This window comes from Bos indicus, chromosome 19 (genome assembly GCF_029378745.1).
Source record: "Bos indicus isolate NIAB-ARS_2022 breed Sahiwal x Tharparkar chromosome 19, NIAB-ARS_B.indTharparkar_mat_pri_1.0, whole genome shotgun sequence".
Taxonomy (NCBI): Eukaryota; Metazoa; Chordata; class Mammalia; order Artiodactyla; family Bovidae; genus Bos; species Bos indicus.
Window position 1 is genome coordinate 51,346,780 of NC_091778.1, and position 23,626 is coordinate 51,370,405.

Sequence of the window (23,626 nt, forward strand, 5' to 3'; positions counted from 1 at the left end):
GAGATCAATCTGATTGGCTTGGGAGATGGAGTTGGAAATGGAAACGGCCTGCTGACACACCCATGCGGGCACAAAGGGGAGAGGCCGCAGGAGGACGAGCTTCGCAGTCTGGCTTCTGACTGAGGGAACGCTGGTGCCAATTACTGAGGTGCAGATGGATGGGGCGGATGAGGAATAGGCCCCGGGGTGCAATGTCTAAGTGGACGCACGGCGTTTGAGGTGCCCATTCCCCACAATCCCAGAGCGGGCATCCAACCAGCCCTTCCTGAACCTAGACAGAGACACACTTGGTGTCCTCAGTGGTTAAGAGGATACATTCGCCACACCACAGAAGGAGCCTAAAAAACTCAGCCCACAAGTCTGGTTTTAGGAACAGCCTTCAGGACTCAAGCAAGCATCACCTTGAAGGAGGAACACCATCATGGGAGTTTTGCCGATGTGCTCCAGTCCCAACTCAGCTTCTATGACAAGCCATGCCTCTTTATCTTTTGCAAAAATGGAAGAAAAATTCCTCTTCTTTCCAAACCCTAAGGAGGCTTAGACAAAAAGGCACTTTAAATGGACCCATATATATATTTTCATCATTCTCTTCTACTACTTTCCTCTAATTTATAACAGAAAGATCGAAACTTTCACTACAACCTTTAATAGACTGTGGCCCTTAAAAGTCATATTTGTCAGTGACTGATAAACCACCCCCCACCCCAGGTTGCCTTTTCTGTGGCTCCAGGAGCAACATGTCCACACCACCTGTCAGTCCTGCCCGCTGGTCACCCTGAGCTGCCACCACATGGGTCTGAATGGGCCACCCAGAGCCTAGCAGGTGCTCCCTTCATCCCAGAAGAGGGTGTGTAGAGTGGCAGCTCACCAGCTCATGAGAGGGCTTCCCTCAGAGGAAGTAGCCTTGGGAGGCCAGTGTCCACCCATCCAAGAGAGCAAGTCACAGGTCAAGAGCTTGATGCAGTTTAAGATGGGTAAGGACAATGAAGACCACACTGAACCTGAAACCCTGAACAGTCCATGCTTTTCTTTGCTGGACCTCAGCAGTAAACCTCAAGCAACACCTACTATTAACCCTGACAAACACGAAAACATTCTATGACAATTCACGAAACACAACGGCATTTTTTATTAAAGGAGCTCACACTATTGTAGGTTTTGTTGGGTTTAGCATGAGTTTCTAACCAGAGCCTCAAAAGCTTGATTCTGTAAGACACCTGCAACCTGAGTTCAGGTCCTATCCTGTGAGTTTCATCTCTGAGTGAAGAACTCTCACTCCATGTTTAGCCTTGAGGTGACTTAGAAACCACACAGCACATGAGTAGACAGGGGCACTGTGGGCATGTGGGTAGTGAGTGAGTCAAAGAGGAGCTGTGCTCAGAAGGGCCCACACATAAGGCTGGATTTTGTAGCCAGCACCTTGTAATCTCCTTAGCCATTACCTGAGTCTGAGTTATGTAAGTGAGTCCCAACAGGTCAATGGACCACAGCTGTGGGCTTGGAAGCTCAGCTCACACACGTCTTGCCTCTTGCAACCCCTTTCCCTCCGTGCATACCCACTGTGCAGGACAAGTCCTGGACAGGGGCACCTTGGGCGCCTGGGAGAGTCTGCACTTGCCCCACGAGTACCCTTCCACCTAAAAAAGCTTGGTATCAAATAACAAAAATACCATGGCAGGTTAAGAGAAACTACAGAAGAAATGAAAAGCTTTTGCAGCTTTTTTATTTAAGTTTCAAGTGAATGACATAGTGATTCACAATTTTTAAAGATATGTTCCATTTACAGTTATTATAAAATATTGGCTATATTCTCTCTGCTGTAACAATACATCCTTATAGATTTCTGCAGCATTCTTAATCCACAATTTCATTTTGCACTGGACCCCATATAGTATGGAGCTGGACTTGTATCCTAAGGTACTAGTATACTAGGAAATGGTACATTTCCATAGGCACATCTGCCTTTGTACCCACAGACCAGGAAGCATGATTGATTGATTCCAGAAGCATTCCTGACCCAATTTAGAGGGCTGGTGTTGGGTTTTCCAGCAATACATGTGACAAGCACCTTCACAATTGCTTCTGAGTTTTTCTTTGGCTTGGAGAAAAATTTTGTCTGTTGGTCATTTGTTGCACTGTGATTCCATTAATGAAGGTACTGGAAAGAACTGCCTTATCTACTACTCTGAGTGGCAATTTGCTGTTTGGGGGAGGCTGGCTCAGGAGCACATCCATTTAAAACCCTGATGCCAGGCTGAGGGTGACGGTAGTATCAGATATCAGTGTAACCAATGTGATGCTTCGTGCGTCCAGCAGTTTTACAAAAAAAAAAACAAAAACAGTACAAATTCTACTTTAATTTCCAGTCATTCAAAACATGTTCTAGACTAACAAAGATTTCCACCAGTATAGAAATAATCCCATGAGCCTGCTCTCACCTGGATCACAAGTCACCACACCCAGGCTCGGAGTGGGCCTCCGGCCATGTCGCTGACAGCAGCACACAGGCACGCTAAGCACGCGGCAGGTGCTCAGAGCAGCGATTACTCCCCGGAGGCAGGACTTCTGAGATCACCCCAAGCTTGCCAGATAACACTCACACGGAACCAAAGGGGCTCTCCAACAGACACCTCACCAAGACAAAACTCATAAGCAGAGCCGTGCTCAGGGCCTGCGCTCCCTCCTTCCTCTCCCCAGTTCACAGCAATTTCTTTTGCCAGTGCACAAGAGCAACAGCCTCCAAATATTTTTGATTGCATGCTTCTAAGTGAAAAATTAAGCAGGAATTAAAATATGAATAATATATAATCAAGAAATGAAAAGGCAAGGGACAGAATCAGAGAAATATTCCCAATACACACAATTTACAGCTGACTTGCATTTAGGATATATAAAGAATTCTTAAAATAAAAACACAAACCCATTAAAAATGATCAAAGAGAAATTCACTACAGAAGATACAGGAATGGGTAACAAGCACATCAAGAGATGTTCAACATCATTAGTAATCATCATTAGTAATGCAAATCAAAGACCATGATACCCCTGCACATCCACAGAATGGCTAGTATTAAAAAACTGATAAAATCAAGGGCTGGCAAGGTTATAGAGCAACTAGAACTCTCCCACACTGCTGGTGGGAATATAAAATGGTGGCACTGCTTTGGCAAAGTCTGTCAGCTTCTTAGTAAAGCCACTTCCCCCTTAGGTGTTTGACCAAGAGAAATGAGACCCTCTGTCCACACAGACTCTTTCACAAATGTTCACAGCCATACCATGCCTAATAGTCCAACCTGGAAAAGACCCAGGTGTCCAGCAAGAGGTGAATGAATCAACCAATGATGTTAAGTCCATACAAAACAATACTTCTCAAACATCAACAATCACAAAGGGAAAAAACTGCCCCAAAAGCAACATGGATGAATCTCAAAAACATGTTAATCAAAAAAAGCCAAACTGAGGAGTATACACTGCATAATTTCTTAAGAAATCCTAGGAAAGATATAGTCTACAGTGATGAAAAGCAGGGCTTTCAGTTTCAGAAGAGGGGCAAAAGGGCAGGAGAGAGATTCTGGGAGACAGAAACCTTCTCTTACTTTGAACTGGGGTTTCCGTTACACAGATATAAGCACCCATCAAAACTCTTTGAAAGGTACCCTTAAAAGAGTTTTCTTTTATCCTATTAAAGTATATCTCAAAAAATGTTTTTTAAAAGAAAAAGTTAAAATGGCAATAATACATTCACATACGTATAAATTATATTACTATATTACACACTAAAAAACACAAAAATAGCAACCAAACAGGATGAGAAAAACAATCAGAAGTATATCTTCTTCCAAACTCTAAAAGTTCACCTTGATCTCTTTCTGGAGTAAGTACACACACACATTCTAGAGACTAATATACTAAAGAAAACATTGCTTTTGTTTTACCTCTGAGATTCCAAACAAAAGGAATACAATGTCTAGAACAGAGGGATTTTCTTTTTGCTCTATTGAGATATAACATGGTTTAGGTTTAAGGTGTACAATGTAATGATAAACGCATATAGTGCAGAAAGATTCGCATAGAAAAGTTAGTATTCATCAACTCATTATAGTTACAGTTTGTGTATGTGTTGAGAACTTTTAAGATTTACTGTCTTAGCAACTTTCAAATTTACGAACAGTATTATTACCTACAGAGGTACCATGTTGCACGTTATACCCCCAGGACCTATCTATCTTACAGCTAGAAGTTTGTAATGTTGACCCCCATCCTCCTTAACCCACTTCCTCCATCCTATCTTTTATAAATCACTGATAAAACTGCCAATTACATAGCAATAAGAGACATGACTGGATCAAGCTCCGTATTAAATGGAGAGTTTTTACATTTGTTCAACCCTGGAGTAAGGCATTCCATTCTTAAGGGCACTTTATAAAATGACACCTTTTATTTTAGGGGTAGAAAAACAAAGGCATAATCCATAAGGTGTGTGCTCTGAATCCACAGTTCTAATACAGTGTCACCCTCTACCACACCAAGGTACTGCCGATGGTGAATACCTGCATGTGCATTTACTCTTCTTATCAGGTGAGCACACAGGAGGTGTGCATTCACTCAACCTATAGCAAAGTCTTCTCAAAATACTCTGCTGAATGGCCAATATGCACACGAAAAGATCAACATCATCAATCACCAGAGAAATGCAAATTAAAACCACAATACAATATACCACAACATACCCACTGAAAACCTAAAATGAAAAAGAGAAAATACCAATGCTGATGAAGCTGTGAAGACACCTGAACTCCATCTTACCCAGTGTCAAAGAGGTGTAAATGTAGAAAGCGCTTTTCCAAAGTGGTTGTACCTACGAAAGCGGAACATACATCGATGCTGAGCCACTGGCGCCCACCCAACAGACACGTACACGTCAAAACACAGCTACCAGAGTCTCAACCAACTGTTCAACTAAAAAGTCTTCCAACTTCAGACTCATAGCAGCATTATCCATTATAACGGCCTAAAATAAAGCTACCTAAATGTCCACCTATGGCAGAATATCAAATTGGCATATATTCACATTATTAAACGTAACAATGACGATGAATGATCCACAGCTAAGTACAAAAATGTGGGCTAATCTCAAAAACATTTTATTCAGTGAAAAGCCAACACCACCTTCTGAACTCCATTCTGTATAACCCCATGTACATGAAGTCAAAAGAAAACAAACACTCTACAATTTAGAACTCAGGACAGTGGTTCTGTGGCTGTGAAGAACACACGGCAGGCTCCTGGGTGTTGACAGTGCAGCGTTTCTTACCTCGGGGCAGGTTACACTGTGGGTTCTCACTAAGCTTTATACTTAGGATCTATATTGTAGATTATACTAAAAACAAAAATACAAACAAATTGTGGAGAGTGACGAGACTAGAGACCAACTAAGAAAGTGCTCCAGAAGGCCACGTGGAAAATACCTAAGGCAAGAGCTATGCAGCAGGAAGGGTGAGGGACAGATCTGAGAAACGTCCAAGTGGAATGAGGGGACAGATAAATAATTGAATGAGTTCAGCAAAGCAGAGCAGGCTGCGGAGAGGGTGAGCCCTGGTCCTAGATGGACATCAGCTCACAGGAGGAAAGGAGGACACTTGAGCAGAGAGAAACAGTAGGACTGCAGACTTCAGACCTGACCTACCAGCATCTGACTCAAGTCTGTAATATTTACCTATTTATTTGGCTATGTCGGTTCTTCGTTGCGGCACATGGGATCTATCTTAAATCATGGGGAATCTTTCCTTGGAGTATTCAGTTCAGTTCAGTCACTCAGTCATGTCCGACTCTTTGCAACCCCATGGACTGCAGCACGCCAGGACTCCCTGTCCATCATCAACTCCCAGAGCTTACTCAAACTCATGTCCTTTGAGTTGGTGATGCCATCCAACCATCTCATTCTCTGTTGTCCCCTTCTCTTCCCGCCTTCAATCTTTCCTAGCATCAGGGTCTTTTCAAATGAGTCAGCTCTTCGCATCAGGTGGCCAAAGTATTGGAGTTTCAGCTTCAGCATCAGTCCTTCCAATGAATATTCAGGACTGATTTCCTTTAGGATGGACTGGTTGGATCTCCTCGCAGTCCAAGGGACTCTCAAGAGTCTTCTCCAACACCACAGTTCAAAAGCATCAACGCTCTTCAGCACCAGCTTCCTTCACAGTCCAACTCTCACATCCATACATGACCACTGGAAAAACCATAGCCTTGACTAGACGGACCTTTTTTGGCAAAGTAATGTCTTTGCTTTTTAATATTCTGTCTAGGTTGGTCATAACTTTCTTCCAAGGAGTAAGTGTCTTTTAATTTCATGGCTGCAGTCACCATCTGCAGTGATTTGAGAGCCCCCCAAAATAAAGTCTGTCACTGTTTCCATTGTTTCCCCATCTATTTGCCATGAAGTAATGGGACCAGATGCCATGATCTTAGTTTTCTGAATGTTGAGCTTTAAGCCAACCTACTCACTCTCCTTTCTCACTTTCATCAAGAGGCTCTTAAGTTCTTCTTCACTTTCTGCCATAAAGGTGGTGTCATCTGCATATCTGAGGTTATTGGTATTTCTCCCGGCAATCCTGATTCCTTGGAGTGTACAGACTCTCTGACAGTGGCATGTGGGCTAATAGTGTGGGCTCAGTTTTGCAGTGCTTTGGCTTATTTGCTCCACAGCATGTGGGATCTCAGTTCCCCATGTCCCCGGTTCTAGGGAGCAGAACCTATCTTATTCCCAATTTATTGCATATTTCTGTTCCAACCCATCTGGGGGCTACCTGAAGGGTGATGCAGGCACCTCTCTGTGTTTTGCCAACCTCAGAACTCAAGGTGAAAAAGCTTGAAAACACTGAAAGTGAAATTTGAATCAGAGCCTGTGGTGAAAAAATTACAGTCCAAATACACAATACACAGCCTAAGGCAAAAGCTGGGGAGAGTTTTTCTGGGAGGCTGCTGCTGCTGCTGCTGCTAAGTCACTTCAGTCGTGTTCGACTCTGTGCGACCCCATAGACGGCAGCCCACCAGGCTCCGCCGTCCCCAGGATTCTCCAGGCAAGAACACTGGAGTGGGTTGCCATTTCCTTCTCCAATGCATGAAAGTGAAAAGTGAAAGTGAAGCCGCTCAGTCCTGTCCAACTCTGAGCGACCCCATGGACTGCAGCCTACCAGGCTCCTCCGTCCATGGGATTTTCCAGGCAAGAGTACTGGAGTGGGGTGCCATTGCCTTCTCCATTCTGGGAAGCTAGGACCTTCAAAAGTAACAGGGTATGGGACTTCCCTGGTGGTACAGTGGTGAAGAATCCACCTGCCAATGCAGGATACACAGCTTGATCCCTGGTTCCAGAAGATCCCACATGCCATGGGGCAACTAAATCTCCATGTCATGACTATTACACTTAGCTACTAAAGCCCGTGTGCCTGGAGCCCATGCTCCACAACAAGAGAAGCCACCGCAGTGAGAAGCTCATGCATCAGAACTAGAGAGTAGCCCCCAAGAGCCAAAACCAGAGAAAGCCTGAGTGCAGCAAGTTAGACCCAGTGAAGCCAATAATAAATAAATAAAGGTCAAAAAAAAGACACAAAAGGAAAGGAGAAATAATCAAAACAGCTGACTATACAAAAAAATCAACATAAAAGAAGGCAACTGGGGAGGAAATGAGGGACCAAAAAACTCTAAGACAGAGAAGAGAAAACAAATAGCAAAAGGGCAGAGTCCTTCCTTATCAATAATTACTTTAAATGTAAACGGATTAAACTCTCCAATAAAAATACTTCAGACAAGAAATTTAAGATGTTTTCTTCAGAGAACAAACATTAATATTCATTCAGCAACTCTCCTGCATCAGCCAAGGGCGATCCATACATCTCCATTTAGTTGATTCAATAATATCCATGTTTATTGGACAGTGAGGTTAAGAGATTATTAGACAGCTCAGACACTGGGGTAAGGGCTCGTGCCTTCCCTCATCCAAAGTGATGCTATGACACTGTTCCAGTAGACTAATGAGCATACAGTGCCCTGCCTGGTCATTCTCAGCCCACCTCGAACCTTTCCCACAAGGAGAGGTCTATGGAGAATAACACAGAGGGGAGTAACAAGCAGCCTCTGGGATGTGATTCTTATTGTAAAGCCCCTGGGAAGTTGCCCTCCACAGAACAGGGAGAAGACCCAGGTTGACCCAGTGCCTACTGGGCACCAGGAGCTGAGGGACACTCAACCAACCTTCTGAGTAGAGCTCCACTTCGACCTGCAGACAACGCAATGACCCTGTTTCTCCGACAACTATTAACATAACCGAGGCTTGGCGCACTACTCAAACAATGGCTTTAAGTACAGAAGCCAGTCCTTTAACAAAAGTGGTCAAACTGCCATTCCCAAAATACTAAAATCATTTTAAACATTTATAAACACAAAGTTCTTCCCATTAGAGATACACAGGAAGAGAAACCCTAAACACTGAATGCCTAGTTACTAGAACTCACAGATGTTATAAAGAAATAGATATTTTGCAAAACTGTGAGTAATGTAAATTTGCATCAACAAGAACATGGATACTCTGAAAAAAAACTTTTAAGACAGAATAAAATAAAAGGTTGGTGGAAAATAAGATACAACTTTCAGAGGTAGGGTGGAAGTCGGGGTTGGACCACTTCATCAGGAAAGGATGTGCTCTGGATCAGGCAATCCCAGAAGGGTCTCCCAGGCCTCTGCAAAAGTCCTCAGCCACAAGAACCACCAGCAGCCTGGCCCTCCTCCAGCCTAAGGCATGTGGCCACAGGAGTCAGGATCTGAGTGCCTACTCTATGGGAGAAGTCACGACATATTTGCAGGGACGTAGCTAGGCAATGGCACCCCACTCCAGTACTCTTGCCTGGAAAATCGCATGGACGGAGGAGCCTGGTAGGCTGCAGTCCATGGGGCCGCTAAGAGTCGGACACAACTGAGCGACTTCACTTTCACTTTTCACTTTCATGCCCTGGAGAAGGAAATGGCAACCCACTCCAGTGTTCTTGCCTGGAGAATCTCAGGGACGGGGCAGCCCAGAGGGCTGCCGTCTATGGGGTCACACAGAGCCGGACACGACTGAGGTGACTTAGCAGCAGTAGCAGCAGCAACTACCGCCAGCTCCACCTTGTCTAGTGTGGGGCAACACTGAAGAACAGAACACTACATGGTCTGACTTGCTCCTAGAACAGACCTACAGGTTACCATGCAGCATGACAACAATTATATGATCAATGCACATCATCAAGGACATTTTTATTTAACTACAGGAACTTCTGTTCACATGTATCCAGGCTTCCCCTCTACGTATCAATCCCCCTCCATGTATCAAACAACTTTAAAAAAACACATAATGCAAAAACAAAAAGGCCACTTAGGATGGTCAACATAAACAAAAAGAAAATGCACTGAATTGTAGAATCAAAGCACGAATTTAATTTTAATTGTTCTAAACTGTTTCCTTTGGTGCAGTATCTCCAAATATAAACCTCGAAGCCTATAAACAAAATCACCAACAGACCCTTGAGGCCTATCACTGTGCTGGCACTACACAAGGTCACTGAAGGTCACGGGCTACATTTCCAGTAAGTGTACAAGCTGAGGGTGAATGAGCCCAGCCTACAGAACACTGGAGTGCCAAGGTACAGGATATGTGCAATGTTTAACACATGTGGGCAAGTCCAGAGGGAGACTAGGCAAAGTGGGAACACAAGACTCAAGGAGGAACCGGAATGGGCAGGTCACATTTAAACCAATCTTCTTCCACTCAGCTCAAACAGCTGTAAAACTGATGCTCATAATCCTAACATCCTCCAAAAGTTTAGAAATAGCAAAAACATAGCATTTTTAATATATCACTTTTGCACTCAAAATGCTATTACAGTCTGAAAAAGACCAGAAAAACACAAAGTCTGTCTCCGATCTACTTGTTTAGGGTTTTCTGTATCCCGTCTGTTTAAGAGTCAAAAGACAAGTTTCATACTGCTGATTGTGGGAGACTAAATAAATACCACGAGAAAACAGCATCCATCTGACAGCAGTCTTTCACAGTGTGGTTGTAGTGACACTCTCTCTCACACCATCAGTTCATTTTTCAGGAGAACCAAGACCACAAAAAACTGGAACAACTCCACTAGAACAGCTCAATGTTTTTTGCATTAACCATAAATGTTTGTTCAGTAATTTGATCAACCTAACTAAAGAAACTGGATACATGTGAGCATACACATTCCACGGTGAGAACATCAGTCTACTCCCGAGTACTAAGACCGATCTCCTTACAACCCAAGTAAGATTTGGGATTGCCTCCTGGGAGTGTCCTTCCAAAGTTGCAAAGGGAGAGATTCTATGTCAGACCTCTCCACCTCAAGCTTCGTTTCAGAAAGGCACTGCCAATAAATTAGAAACAAATGCTATGGTACCTTGAAGGTTTAAACAGGTACCATTGTATGTTATTAAAACTCACTGTCTATGGGGCTAGGAATAACATCCCACTGTTACTAACTGCTACGATCACTGTGCTCCAGGGTCTCCATCATCCTACCACTGATGCTTGGGGTGGTATTATTCTCTGTTGAAGGGGGCCTATCCTTCAAAATCATGGGATTTTTACAGCATCCCTGGCCCCAGCCCACTAGGTGCCAGTTGCACCAACCTAACATGTTCCCAAATATCCTAGGGAAGGCAAGGGTACGCCAGTGAGAGTCACTGTTGTACTCTGATCTCTTTCAATGGGTAAGATCCAGAAGCATTCTGCAGATGCCAAACTGCAGCAAAGGCCAAACAATGTCTAATATCCCCACAGAATTCTCAGCAGAGCACCAGGCATATACGCCATGCTTGGTGGAACTGAGGCATGCTAGGCAAGGCAGCTTCCCACGAGGTGCCTTCTAATCTCCCCGCAGCCGTTTCCCGGGATGACGGCAGTAACACCTTGTCGTGGTGCTCAAGCTGCTTCGAATCACAGAATGGCAATGCGTGCCTTCAACCTGTCCTGACATATTGTGTTTCATTAGCAAATTCAAACAATCCTCATTAAAAACTGGGACTAGAAGTGGGAGCTGACTTACTGTATTATTATTTAAGATACTGTAAACTGCTCCAAGGGCTTCTCAGGCGGCTCAGTGGTAAAGAATCTGCCTGCCAATGCAGGAGCCGCAGATTCTATCCCTGGGTCAGGAAGATCCTCTGCAGGAGGAAACAGCAACCCACTCCAGTATTCTTGCCAAGATAACCCAAGGACCAGAGGAGTCTGGCAGGCTACAGTCCATAGGGTCGCAAAGAATCAGACACAACTGAGTGACTGTGCACAAAATTCTCCAAAATCCAAACATAAAAGAAAGCAGGAGCTACACAAAAATGTTAAACAGATAAGAATACCATCCAAGATGCTAAAAGCTTCCTTATTTTAGGGACTTCCTGGTGGTTAAGAGTCCACCTTCCAATGCAAGGGATGCAGGTTCGATCCCTGACTGGGGAACCAAGATCCCACATGCTGCAGAGCAACAATTAAGCCCATGTACTACAATGAAGACTCAACACCCCCAAATTAAAAAAAAGAATACTATTTTTAAAAGCTTCCTTATTTTAGAAACCCCTTTTTTTTTCCATTAAAAAAAAAATAAGTTTTTCCTCAGCAAAACAAGAATTGCTGAATTTTCACAATGGAAAAATTTCCTGTTACTCTATAGTCTCATCTTCTGGAATATTTCCACCAATTATGAAGCTATACTGTGCTTCTGCAACTGTGGATCTAGATGAGACCTGCTGATGAACAGGGGACCATAAGTGAGGGAACCATATCTAACGAGAACCCTGTCACTAAATGATCAACATCTGAGAATATTAAAACAATAGTAATGCCCTAAATCAGTAGCCAACAAGCACACACATATATGTACCAAGTAACGATGGTTATGTGCCATTACCAAAGGACACAAACACAAGTAGGACCTTCCCTACCCTGGAGGACCAACAGGGGAAAAAGTCAAGCAAGAAGACAAGCTGCAGCACAAGGTGATGAGGAGGGAACATTACCATTTAACCTTGCCTTCCAGAATGGGCTCCTTGACCTACCACTTCTAGTGGGTCCAGAGCACTTCTGAATGTCTGAAAAGCACAGACACTGAGGCCTTTGAGGCCTCCCCTCTGAGGCCTGCAGGGGAGCCCAGCTTCAGGTCCCCTCTGCCTTTAAGAAAGACAGCATGGACTTCCCTGGTGGTCCAGTGGTTGATAATCTGCCTTCCAGTGCAAGGGACATGGGTTTGATCCCTGGTCTGGGAAATTTTCACATGCTGCAGAACAACTAAGCCTGCGCTCTGCAACTACTGAGCCCAAGCACCCAGAGCCTGTGCTCTGTAACAAGAGAAGCCACCGCAACGACAAGCCTGCAGAGGGCAACTAAAGGGCGGCCCCCATTCACCATAACAAGAAAGCCCTCACAGCAATGAAGACCCAGCACAGCCAAGAATATAAACAAACAAGAAATAAAGAGACCGTGGCCTAGATTTCAAAAGTATATATGGTTTGTTACACTTCAATAAAAAGGCAATTTTAAAAAGAAAAACAGTAAATTGCAAAGTTCTTTGATTGGACAGAGAAGCCACCCTTCATTAACCAAATAACAGTTTGGCCAATGGCATTAAAGAACAAGAATTCTTCAAATCAGACCACAAACAGGACATGACTTTTAACCAGTTCCCTTTCCTGACTTGGCCCCAAGGCAGAGCACTTTTTCTTTCCCCCTGAAACAGGGAAGGTCTGTGGTGAAGTTGACATACTGGAGTGGGGTGGAACCAGAACGGAGGCTCTAGGAGACAGGGTACCCTGAAACAGACCTCTCCTGGCTCAGCCTGGCTTTATCCTCAGGTCCTGGGGGGAAAGACAACTTTTCTCAGTTAAAGAAATTTCAAACTTAGCTCACTATTCCCAGAGGCCTTTGATCAGTCTACTGCATGCACATGTGTGGAGCTGTGAGCAAGTTGGAGAGTGCTGGCCCCTTGAGGACATTTTCACCATGTCACATTTCCTGTGACATTAGATCTCCACAGGCCCCTCCATACCAGGACACTGTGATAAAATACAAGCAGCCCCTGATGTCTAGCAAGGGCAAGGGCACAGGCCTGGCGCTAATTATGCCACACAAGGTCAGTTATTATCCCTGTTAAAAGTGAGGGAACTAAAGCAGGTTAAGCAGCAGGGCTGGAATCTGACTCGTCTGTCCAGCCCCAGTGCCCATTCTTGCTTTCTCCTGATACAACTGGTTGCACACAAATAACCACTACAGGCGACAGGTCCCATCAGGTAGCCCTGTTTCTCAAAATGTGTTAGAAATTCAAACTATTTAAAAATCAAAAGCTACTCCTTAAGTAAACATTTTAAATGACCAGAGTTCTACCACTACAAAAATTACTAAGCACTAGTAAAGTACAAGCAAGCTGGTTATTGGGTTATCTTTAACATAGTAAAGAAAGCTTTATGCTAAAATGGCTGCACTATGTTCCCAATGTCTACAAGTCAGGGATGATAAAAGTGTGTCTCAATTTGCCAAATGAATAAACACTGCAGCTTGTAGAAAATACGCAGTGGCTCCTAAAAGCACCTAGTTTGTACACTGAGCGCTTTATAAAGTGCAAAGCGCCTCTGCTCTGCCATAGACTTGCCATTACATGGTGCCCACTTCTGGGGACTCCAGCAATCCGGGGCCCCAGCTCTTAGCTCTACCCACAAGCTGATCAGAGGCTCAAGGGATAAAATGAAGGTGTTTCAGCCAATCTGGCAGCCCTGAGACAAGAAAACATGCCAGACCTCACTAATGGCTCTGCTTAAATCTCCAAAGAAGACCTCCTCATTTTATCATCTCCTACTGGGAACTCTATTCTCCACACGTCATCTGTCCAGTCTTTGCACCTTGGCTACATCTCCCAGCAGTTTCCCCCACCCACTTCACCCTAGCGATCCACATGGTTTACCCTCCTTCCAACCCTAATCTCACCTCCGTCCTTATAATATCCATCCCCTCCCCACAACCACTTCTCACACCTCCACTCTCTCCCTCTCGTCCCCCAGGAGTCCACACCCTGTCTCCTTCCTCACCCCTCAAAACACTCTAATCACCAAGCCCATGCTTCCCATGAAGGGTGACAGTGCAAGTCATGGTCCCTTTCCCACAGCTCTCCTCTCTCGGCCCTCCCCTTCCTATTTCCTTCTTTCAGGTACTGGTATTCTCTGGGAACCTTCATTCTGCCCAATCCCTATCATCTAAGCAGGACAGAGTCACTGTGAGATCCTTCAGTTTTTCTTGGGAGTCCTCACCTGCAAAGCTCCAGAAGTCACTGTTTACTCAGTTCTCTCCTATCCTCACCTAAGAGGAAGCTCTCTGTGATTTAATGAGAAAGTCTTCAAGTGTGACATTACCAAACTTCATCTGCAAGTTAAAACATGCCACATAAGAAAGAGGAGGTGGTGTTGTATCACCAACTGATAGGCAGTTAATGCAGCATAGAAACAGGGTCACTTTTCTAAATAGGTACAATGGCAATTCTGCCTATTAAATATCTTTATAAGTCTGGCTATTAGATATTTAGGATCTTACTGATTAAAAAATACATTAGGGACTTCCCTGGTGGTCCAGTGGTTAAGACTTCACCTTCTAATGCAAGGGGTGCAGGTTTGATCCCTGGTCTGGGAGCTAAGTTCCCACATGCCTGGAGACCAAACAAATGTAAAAAAGAAAAACAAGCAACTAAATTGTAATAAAGTCAATAAAAACTTAAAAAATACACCAAATTCACTTGACATTTCAAAGTACACACAAATGTTAAAGAGTTGCTTATTTTTATTTATCAGTTCTACTCAGTTTGCTACCATTTTTTTATTTATCAGTTCTACTCAGTTTGCTACCATGGCCACAAGAAGAGCAACAACAGCAAACCCAGACTTTCCTGCCTAACAGATCTTCCTAGAACGCTTTACTACTCACTCAGGTGCCAGACCAGGTCCTTAGACAAACAGGGATCCTGTTCCTCAAAAAAAAAACACAAAACTTCATTCTCTTGCTGACCACTGTGGAAATGCTCTCCTACTAGGCCTAGGCAACTTCACACTTCACAAACCTGTCCCCTAAATCCTTTCCAGCCTGAGTTCTACCTCTCCAGCACCAGGCAGCTGGCCGCAGTCACACCTGCAAGGCCACTCCACATGCCCACTTCAGGAACCTGGCCCAGAGCTCCACAGACAACCCCCTCTCCCGGTCCCAATAAGAGCTGAACTTCCAACAAGTCAGATGCTCCTGGGGAGGAAAAAATTGCATTTCTGAACACCCAGCCCTGCATACTTGGTTACAAATCAAGGATTTTTGGAAATTACTTTTCTTGTGGAAAACCACACGCTTGCAACTCTTCATGTGTTCAGCTTACTCCCCCTACCCCCAACACACCCACTCACACACCAGTCCACACTATGTATGGAACTTACAAACACCATGGAGAAGGTGCTTGTACTTAGATCTTATCCAAACCATTTAAAATACTCATGACAGCCAACACACAGGATCACAGGCCTCATCTTCCTCTATTCCTCCCAAATTAATATTTAGTATTTTAATAAAATAGTGAACCATACTTCAAGTCTAAACTGCTTATATACTCTTCTAAATTTTCTGTATATAAATTTTAAATACCATAAAGTGCAAATTCATTTTAAAGATGGAATAAAATTATTCAAATAAGAGACCATCCAGAGATTGTCATATTTTTAAAACTCCTCAGTGATTTTTCAATCCAGTAAGCAAGTCTGAAATAAGCAATAAGAATATTTCAACCTCTGGGGACTTCCCTAGTGATTCAGTGGTTAAGACTCCACATTTCCACTGCAGGGGGTACGGGTCTGACCCCTGGTCAGGGGAAACCAAGACCACTGCATACCTAGTCACTCTAAGTTACAGGTGCTTTCAAATGAATACAATTTGATTTTTCAATGTTAAAAACATTTAGAACATAAAACTGACTTTAATTAAAAAAAAAAAATTTTTTTTAACAGTTTGTCTGCATTTGGCTAGCACCAATCATCTTTACAGTTTCTTCCATTAACCTGTATCTGTTATCCCTTACACTAACAATTTAGAAATAAAGTGACGTGAAAGTCTTTCAGTCATGTCCGACTCTTTGCGACCCCATGGACTGTACAGTCCATGGAATTCTCCAGGCCAGAATACTGGAGTGGGTAACCTTTCCCTTCCAACCCAGGGATCAAACCCAGGTTTCCCTCATTGCAGGCGGATTCCTTACCAACTGAGCTATGAGGGAAGCCCCAACAATTTAGAAATAATGCCTTACAAAAAGGGAGGTACTGCAAAATCCTAACAGTTACCTACTCATCTCACACTATAAAAATGCCAAAACCCCTTTCATGAAAAAACCCACTCCCCTCTGTCAGTATGGGCACAGGTTCCCAGGGCCATAAGAAGTCCAGGGCGGGTGGCAGCCTGGGTGGGCCATGGACTCTTCCCTGTGCAAGAGCAGGAGATAAAGGCCAGAGGCCTGACCTCTACCCCCACCGCCTTTCTTAATCATCTCATTTAAAGGCTCACTCCACCCCTCAAAAGTCTGAATTCTGCCTCCTCACAGAAAGTCCTGGAGAAGGCAATGGCACCCCACTCCAGTACTCTTGCCTGGAAAATCCCATGGATGGAGGAGCCTGGAAGGCTGCAGTCCATGGGGTCGCTGAGGGTCGGACACAACTGAGCAACTTCACTTTCACTTTTCACTTTCATGCACTGGAGAAGGAAATGGCAACCCACTCCAGTGTTCTTGCCTGGAGAATCCCAGGGATGGGGGAGCCTGGTGGGCTGCCGTCTATGGTGTCGCACAGAGTCGGACACGACTGAAGTGACTTAGCAGTAGCACAGAAAGTCCATTTATTTCCACGTTTGGTATGTCAACACAAATAAATGGTTCTGGTTGAATGGCAAAAATACAATTTTCTTTAAAAATCTCTAACTTCTTAGAGTAAAAATATAATAATACCCTTTGTTATGACACTAAGTTATTTGCAAAAAACAAAGTGCCTAACTAAGAAGCAGCTGTCAGACCCCTATCATTGATTTCAGGTGCTCTATAGCATAAATACACACAAACAGTATTCTGGTTTGAAAAATAACATTATTTGAAATGCTCCCATCAAGGTTTAAAGAATTAGCTGGTACAGCTTTCCAGGCTAAGCAGTAACAGCACATGTGTACAAAAATCGAGGAATAAAGAAAGCAACAAATCTTACCCCATCTCCAACAACCAAAAGCAGTCAAAATTTTCAGTCTGTGGAAAAAGGTTCTACTTAGAAACAATCTATAATTCCCTGAAGAATAATTACCATTTCCTAGACAGCAAGTTTGTTTTTCAAGTAGACTAAAGGCTAACCTCACAAAATCAGAGAACCAAGCTGAAATGCTCTGTAGTGGGACTGATAGTTCCCCACGAAGCTCACTTAATTACACTCTATATGACCTTATAATAATCTCTAAGTAATTAAATGATTTTCCAAAAAGTTATGTTGAAAGTACCTAGTTTTCCCAAAAATTTAGGGTTTAGCACAGATTTTTAAATTCATCATGCTTCTTCAAGAGCTTTCACTTTCTAGGCTACAAAAAACACAGTAAGAAAAAGAAGTCCTTGGCAGCTTAAAAAACACAGGCTTGAAATAATACACTACTGAAAACAGGTAGAACAAAAAGTAACAGATAATCCATCATCAGTCAAAAACATACAGATTTTTGTTTTGGGCAGTTCCACCAACCAGACCAACGTTTCTAATCCACACTACCTAACATGCTAGTTATGAAAAATATTGTGCATATTCTCAGAACTGCACAGAGAACCCCAGAAAACCTCAGCCCACGTGGACAGCTGCCTGAGCCTCCAGCTTTGGGAAGGCGAGGGTGGGGGGTCCCGGGCTGGGACTGTAGTCTGCGCTTTGGCCGTGGGTACTAAGGATGAAGCCGGGACACTGGGGTCACGGACTGGGATCCTGCCAGGTTGATGGAATCAGGGTCTTGGTCTGATTGTAGGGAAGAACAAGGCCAGATATCGAGATCTAGGTCCTGGTTGTGGGAGGATGGACAAGGGCTCGGGGTCGGAATGAGGTTTAGAGTCTCTGGGTTCTGTGCCCTACTGGTGGCTAGGACTAGGCGAGGTTCGCTGGCGGGGGGCTGAGTCCCTCCCGGTAGTGGGTAGGGGTAGGGGATCGTGGGTCAGAGTGGATTGAGAGTCGGTAGTCGGGGTCCGAGTCCCGCCGGCCAGGCCGCACCCCCGCCTGCGTCCCCAGGCCCTGGCCCTGGCCCCACTCACACGCGCGGCAGCTGCAGCGGCGGCGCCCCGCGCCTTTGGAACACCCCGTCCACGAACACGCCGTTCTTGCCGAGGCAGCGCAGGTAGAAGTCGCCGCCCGCGTCGGGCCCGGGCTGCGCCGACGGCTCCGGGGCCGCCCCGCCATGGCCGCCACCGCCCGGGGGCGTGAAGATCTCGAGGTGGCGCCGCGAGATGAAGCTCGAGTGGCCCATGCTCACGTCCACCGAGCCCTGCGACGAATTGCGCCCGATGGTCACCGAGCGCTTCTTCATCAGGTACTCGAACTCGCGGCCCTCGAGGCGCGCCACGGCCCAGCCGCCCGGCGGCGACCCGCCGCCCGCGCCCCCGCCACCCCCGGCCCCGCCGCCCGCGGGAGGCCCCCCCGCGCCCGGGAGCGCCGCGGCCGCCGCCATGGGCCTGCGAGGGCCCGGGCCGCCTTCCGCCGCCGCCACGGAGCTGAGGGCCGAGCGAGGCCGCCGGCCGGCGAGCGACGAGCGGCGGCGAGGGGCGGGACACGCGCGGCGCGCCGCGGGCCGGCGCCGGGCCGGTGACTGACGGCCGCGCCCGCCTATAGGGGCGGTGCACGGCAGTGGGGCTACCGGCGGCCGACCAATAGCGAGGCACGCCGGCCGTGCGCTTGCACGTCGGCCGCGGCGCCCGACGCAGGCGCGGCTCCGGGCGGTCTGGAAAACCCGGGATGGAACACGGAGGCCGCGGAGCCGACGCGCGGCACCGCAGCGCGCAGTGCCGCGCGTGGGGCGGAGGCGGGAGCCGGGCTGGGGTCAAGGTCGGCGCGGGCAAGCGGTGGGGGCCCGCATGCGCCTCACCCGGCCCAGCGCTTTGCAGCTGCTGTCACGCGCGCACACTCAGGCTTGGCCGGAGCCTGCCGCGTGCTGGCAGCTGAAATCCAGGCGTTTCCACGGTTGCAGTAGCTGTGAGATCCCAGCGTGAGTGTCTGCGGGGTGCTGGGGAGGGGGAGGGGTGAGGGTCCGCAGGGAGGAGGATGGGGAGGGTCCACGGGGGCGCGGGAAGGGATACGGGGAGGGGTGCAAGGGCGCGGACCAGCATCCGGGATGCCAAGGGCGCGGTGGGAGCGGGAAGCCTCGAGGGCCGTAGATCGGCTCCGCTCGCAGAGCCAGGCGCTTGGGGTTCTCTGTGTAACAACCCATTCTAAAGAAATGGAAATTAACGTATCCCTCTGAATTCGACATCTGCCTGTCTCATTGCCGTAGATGTGTTTGTGGTTATAGTACAAACCCCTGGGGGTTCACACTGCTTTGAGCCATAAGTGTGGCAGAGTATCCTAGACAGAAGAAATGTCGTTTTCGTTAAAGTCTCATACTTGGGAGAGATTTTAGGTTGTGATGAGACAAGAATGGAAATAATAAGGGGGGGGAACCTTTCATTCACAAACGAAGCACAATTGATCCAAAGAAAGAGCATCCCATGAAGTATAACTGACCTGAGTTCGGAGTTTGTGCTGCGTGCTGTTGAACTTAACGTAAGGCCGCTCACTAGAAACGTTCACTTGCTTTTCTTTTTTTTTTCCATCAACAGAGAGTATCCACCTCACGCAGGGAACCCAAGCCAGACGGTAAAAAGAGGGTGAGCTTGTCCCATTGCACTGATGTGTCTCAAGGATATCCCTACTATGTAGACATAAACCTCCTTGATGAAAAGATGGACAGTGCCCGGCAAGTGGAAATGCTAACTACCGCATGGTTCTGAGAAGTAAAGCGATTACAGACACTGGCTCCAGATCAGAGGGGGCTTGCACCATCCATTCCAAGTGCTCGGTGAACACCTGCTGGGTACCAGGCACAGGACAGGGTTGGACAGAGAACAGTAAGCAGGCCCCGGCTGCCACGTTCCAGCCTGTGTGAAAGAAGGACCATTGAGATGTGAAAGAACACCCATTGAGATGGAGGAGCAGCACCCAGGAGATGCTCTCAGGGTCTGGCCGCATTGCTGCTCTTTACATTGAGCCGCGGAAGGAAGAGATGTGAAGGAGACATACCCGAACCAGGGCTTCCAAAGCTTTGTTCTTTCATCCAGGGGCTGTGTCCATGCCGGACACAAGTGCCGGAAGAGAGCACGACCACAGGCCCCCTGCCTGGTGAGGCTTATGGAGGAGCCACAGTGCACGCACGAGCACTTACAGGCACAGCCAGGGAGCAGTACAGAGAGCAGAGTGAGGGGACGAAGAGGCAGGCAGGAGGGGGGGGGGGGCGGACACCTCTGACCTGAGGCCTGAGGGACGTGACCTCTGGGCAAAGATCAAGGGCAGCAGCCCAGAGGTGGGAGGAGGCCCCTGCATGAGGGGAGAGACAGCCAGGGAGCCGTTCAGAGGCTGCTGCTCCACGAGGCCACATTCTCAGTTTCCTCACCTGCAAAAGGGGCCCCGCACTGGCTGCTCTCATAAGCCTCTTCCAGCTCAAACCCTCCATTCTGAGGGGGCTCTGGGGCTACCCCTCTTGAAAACCCTCTTTCTAGAAGAAAAGATTCGAATAAGGCCTGAAACTTCCAGTGTTTCTATCTGAGCTGTCCTGACAGGGGAAAGTGCTATCAGAATTGTCTGTGATTCGGTCAGTAAACCCTCCTGCAGCTCTCTGCATGCCAGGTACGTCTCTAAGGACTGTCTCGATACTGGCTCGGGCCATCCTCACGATACACCTCTGACTGACAGAAGCTCTGACTGCCTGTGTATTACTCCTAGGAGGCAGAGAGATTGACTAACTTGCCCATGTCAGCAGAGCCAGTCTGCCCTTCATTACTTCACTGGAGAAACAAAAACAAGGCTTCCTGTGTGCCCTTCACAATAGAGAGGATGTGTACTGACAATAAAATAATCATGAACTTTGATACTCTTTAAGAAACAAAAATTCAGAGTACTCACCAGCACTGGAACTGGTTTCTAACAGAATAATATGAACAATTTGTGATGAGAAGTCCTGTGATCTTGAGAATGTAACACCGGGTTTCATAACTTTTCCTACGGAAAAGCCTTCAGAAGCTCATGGTTAGACACCAGAGGGAAGCCAGACCCAGCAGTCTGTTTCCTCCCTGTCCAGCTCCTGCCCAACTTTCCCAATTCTTCCCACTACTCCCAGGTGGCCTGGAGGACCTGTGCCCACCAATCCCTTGGCACTGCCTGCATCCAGCTCTACCCTAACCGCCACTTGCCCGTTGATCCCTGCATTCCATCTTTGTTCATCAGCTGCCTGTACCCAGCACCCTCCCCCCACCTATCCAGTTCCTGCTTCTTGCACAAAGTATTCCAGTGCTGAGGCAACTCTGCTAGGCTCTCCAGGGCCCCAGACTTCCTACCTTGTGTTCTCTGACAATTAATAACATACTGCCTCCCTTGTATCGTTACTTACTTTCTGTACTGTTACTTTTCATGAGTTTGTGGTATATGCCTTGTCTCCCTGACTCTGTTACTGCAGACCTTGAGCTGTATGTCTGACTCACTCCCAGTGATGGGCACTCAGCACGAAGCTGCCTCGGGAAATCAGGCCACTCCATCCATCTGACTGGGCTGCTGGGCGCCGCTTTCATCTCTGTCCTTGGCTGGGGGTAGGCTGTCCATCTCTACAAGATGGAAACAGCACTTTGAACTGCATGGAAAAAATGTACAGAGAGGAGACAAATATTCTTGGCCAAGCTTTCAGAGGAAATATAAGGTATGTTAAAATATGTCCCTGATGATAATCAGCACTGGAAATTCAAAAGGTGTTACCTTGAATAAATGTTATTTTTCACATTTCTGACTGTCTTCTTTATAAAAAATACAAATACTATGGAGTAAATTTCATATTACCATAAGCGTTTTGCTACCCAGGATTCTGAGATGAATGAAATATTCTATTTGGGGACTTCCCGGGTGGTCCAGTGGTTAAGACTCTGTGCTCCCAATGCTGGGGGCCTGGGTTCCATCTCCAGTCAGGGAACTAGATCCCACGTGCCACAACTATGACCCAGCACAGCCAAATAAGTAAATAATTTTAAAAAATATTCCATTTGATCAAACACCCTTGACTCTGAGGCAGGAATATGGTTGTTCTTATGTTCCTATCTCAGCATCACAGTAGCAAGCAGGTAGTAGGTATTCCATATATTTGTCAAACCATAGAGCTGAATTGAGGTCCACTTGGTAGAGAGACTGAAATTTATCATGATGATATCACTTCTATGTGGAACCTAATATGTGACAGAAATGAACGTACCTGTGAAACAGAGTCACAGACATAGAAAACAGACTTGTGGCTGCCAAGGGGGAGGGAGGGTGGGGAGGGGAGGGCTAGGAGTTTGTGATTAGCAGATGCACACTATTATATATAGGATGGATAAACAACAAGGTCCCACTGTACAGTCTGGGGAACTATATTCAATACCCTGTAATAAACCATAACGGAAAAGAATAGGAAAAAGAATGTATGTCTCTATATAACTGAATTACTTTGCTGTACAGTAGAAATTAACACAATGTTGTAAATCAATTATATATACTTCAGTAAAATAAAACAAATGTATCATATGACTGTGAAGTTTCAAATAATTGTGACGCAATCACAACAACCTGACATTAAAACCTTACATGTATTTTCTTGACAATTCAGGAGCCATTTCACGATCTCATGGCGCCTATCATCATGATTATGAATACTGTTTTTTTCACTGCCATGCTCTACGCAGAGAAAAGAAAAAGAAAGTGAAAGTCACTCAGTTGTGTCCAACTCTTTGTGACCCATGGGCTATACAGTCCATGGAATGGGGATCTTCCCTACCCAGGGATCGAACCCAGGCCTCCTGCATTGCAGATGGATTCTTTACTAGCTGAGCGACCAGGGAAACCTAAGAATACCAGAATGGCTAGCCTATTCCTTCTCCAGGGGATCTTCCTGACCCAGGGATTAAACCAGGCATCTCTTGCATTACAGGCAGATTCTTTACTAGCTGAGCTATCAGGGAAGCCCCTATATGCAGAGAAGAACCTGCCAACTTGAAGTTCATCCTGATTGGTTTAGTTAACTGTATTGGTACAGATCACTAAACAAAAGTAATGTATTCTTTAATATTGATTTGCTAAGTTTGTTATATAGCCTGGTCTATAGAATCTATATTATTCCACTCAAATCCCTAGTTGGCTTGCTTGTAGGAATGGACAAGCTGATTCTGATATTCATTAAGAGGTGCAAAGGATCAAGATGATCTTGAAAAAGAAGAACTAAGTTTGAAGGATTTATGGCTATATT

General features: G+C 46.0%; 1 protein-coding gene and 1 long non-coding RNA gene across 2 annotated transcripts in view; one reads left to right on the top strand and one right to left on the bottom strand.

Annotated features, from left to right (window-relative positions):
* FOXK2 (forkhead box K2) overlaps window positions 1–18,799 on the bottom strand; it is a 52,984-nt gene extending 34,185 nt beyond the window's left edge. Inside the window, exon 1 of the mRNA XM_019981158.2 lies at window positions 18,372–18,799. Within this exon, the coding sequence (XP_019836717.2) occupies window positions 18,372–18,784 (413 nt within the window). The 5' untranslated portion in view covers window positions 18,785–18,799. The remainder of the gene's footprint in view (window positions 1–18,371) is intronic.
* Window positions 18,800–19,039: 240 nt separating this feature from the next.
* Window positions 19,040–22,134, top strand: LOC109573748 (uncharacterized). The gene is made up of 2 exons (XR_002182972.2): window positions 19,040–19,318; window positions 19,929–22,134. It is a non-coding gene; the product is annotated as an uncharacterized lncRNA (long non-coding RNA).
* The last annotated feature ends 1,492 nt before the right edge of the window (window positions 22,135–23,626 follow it).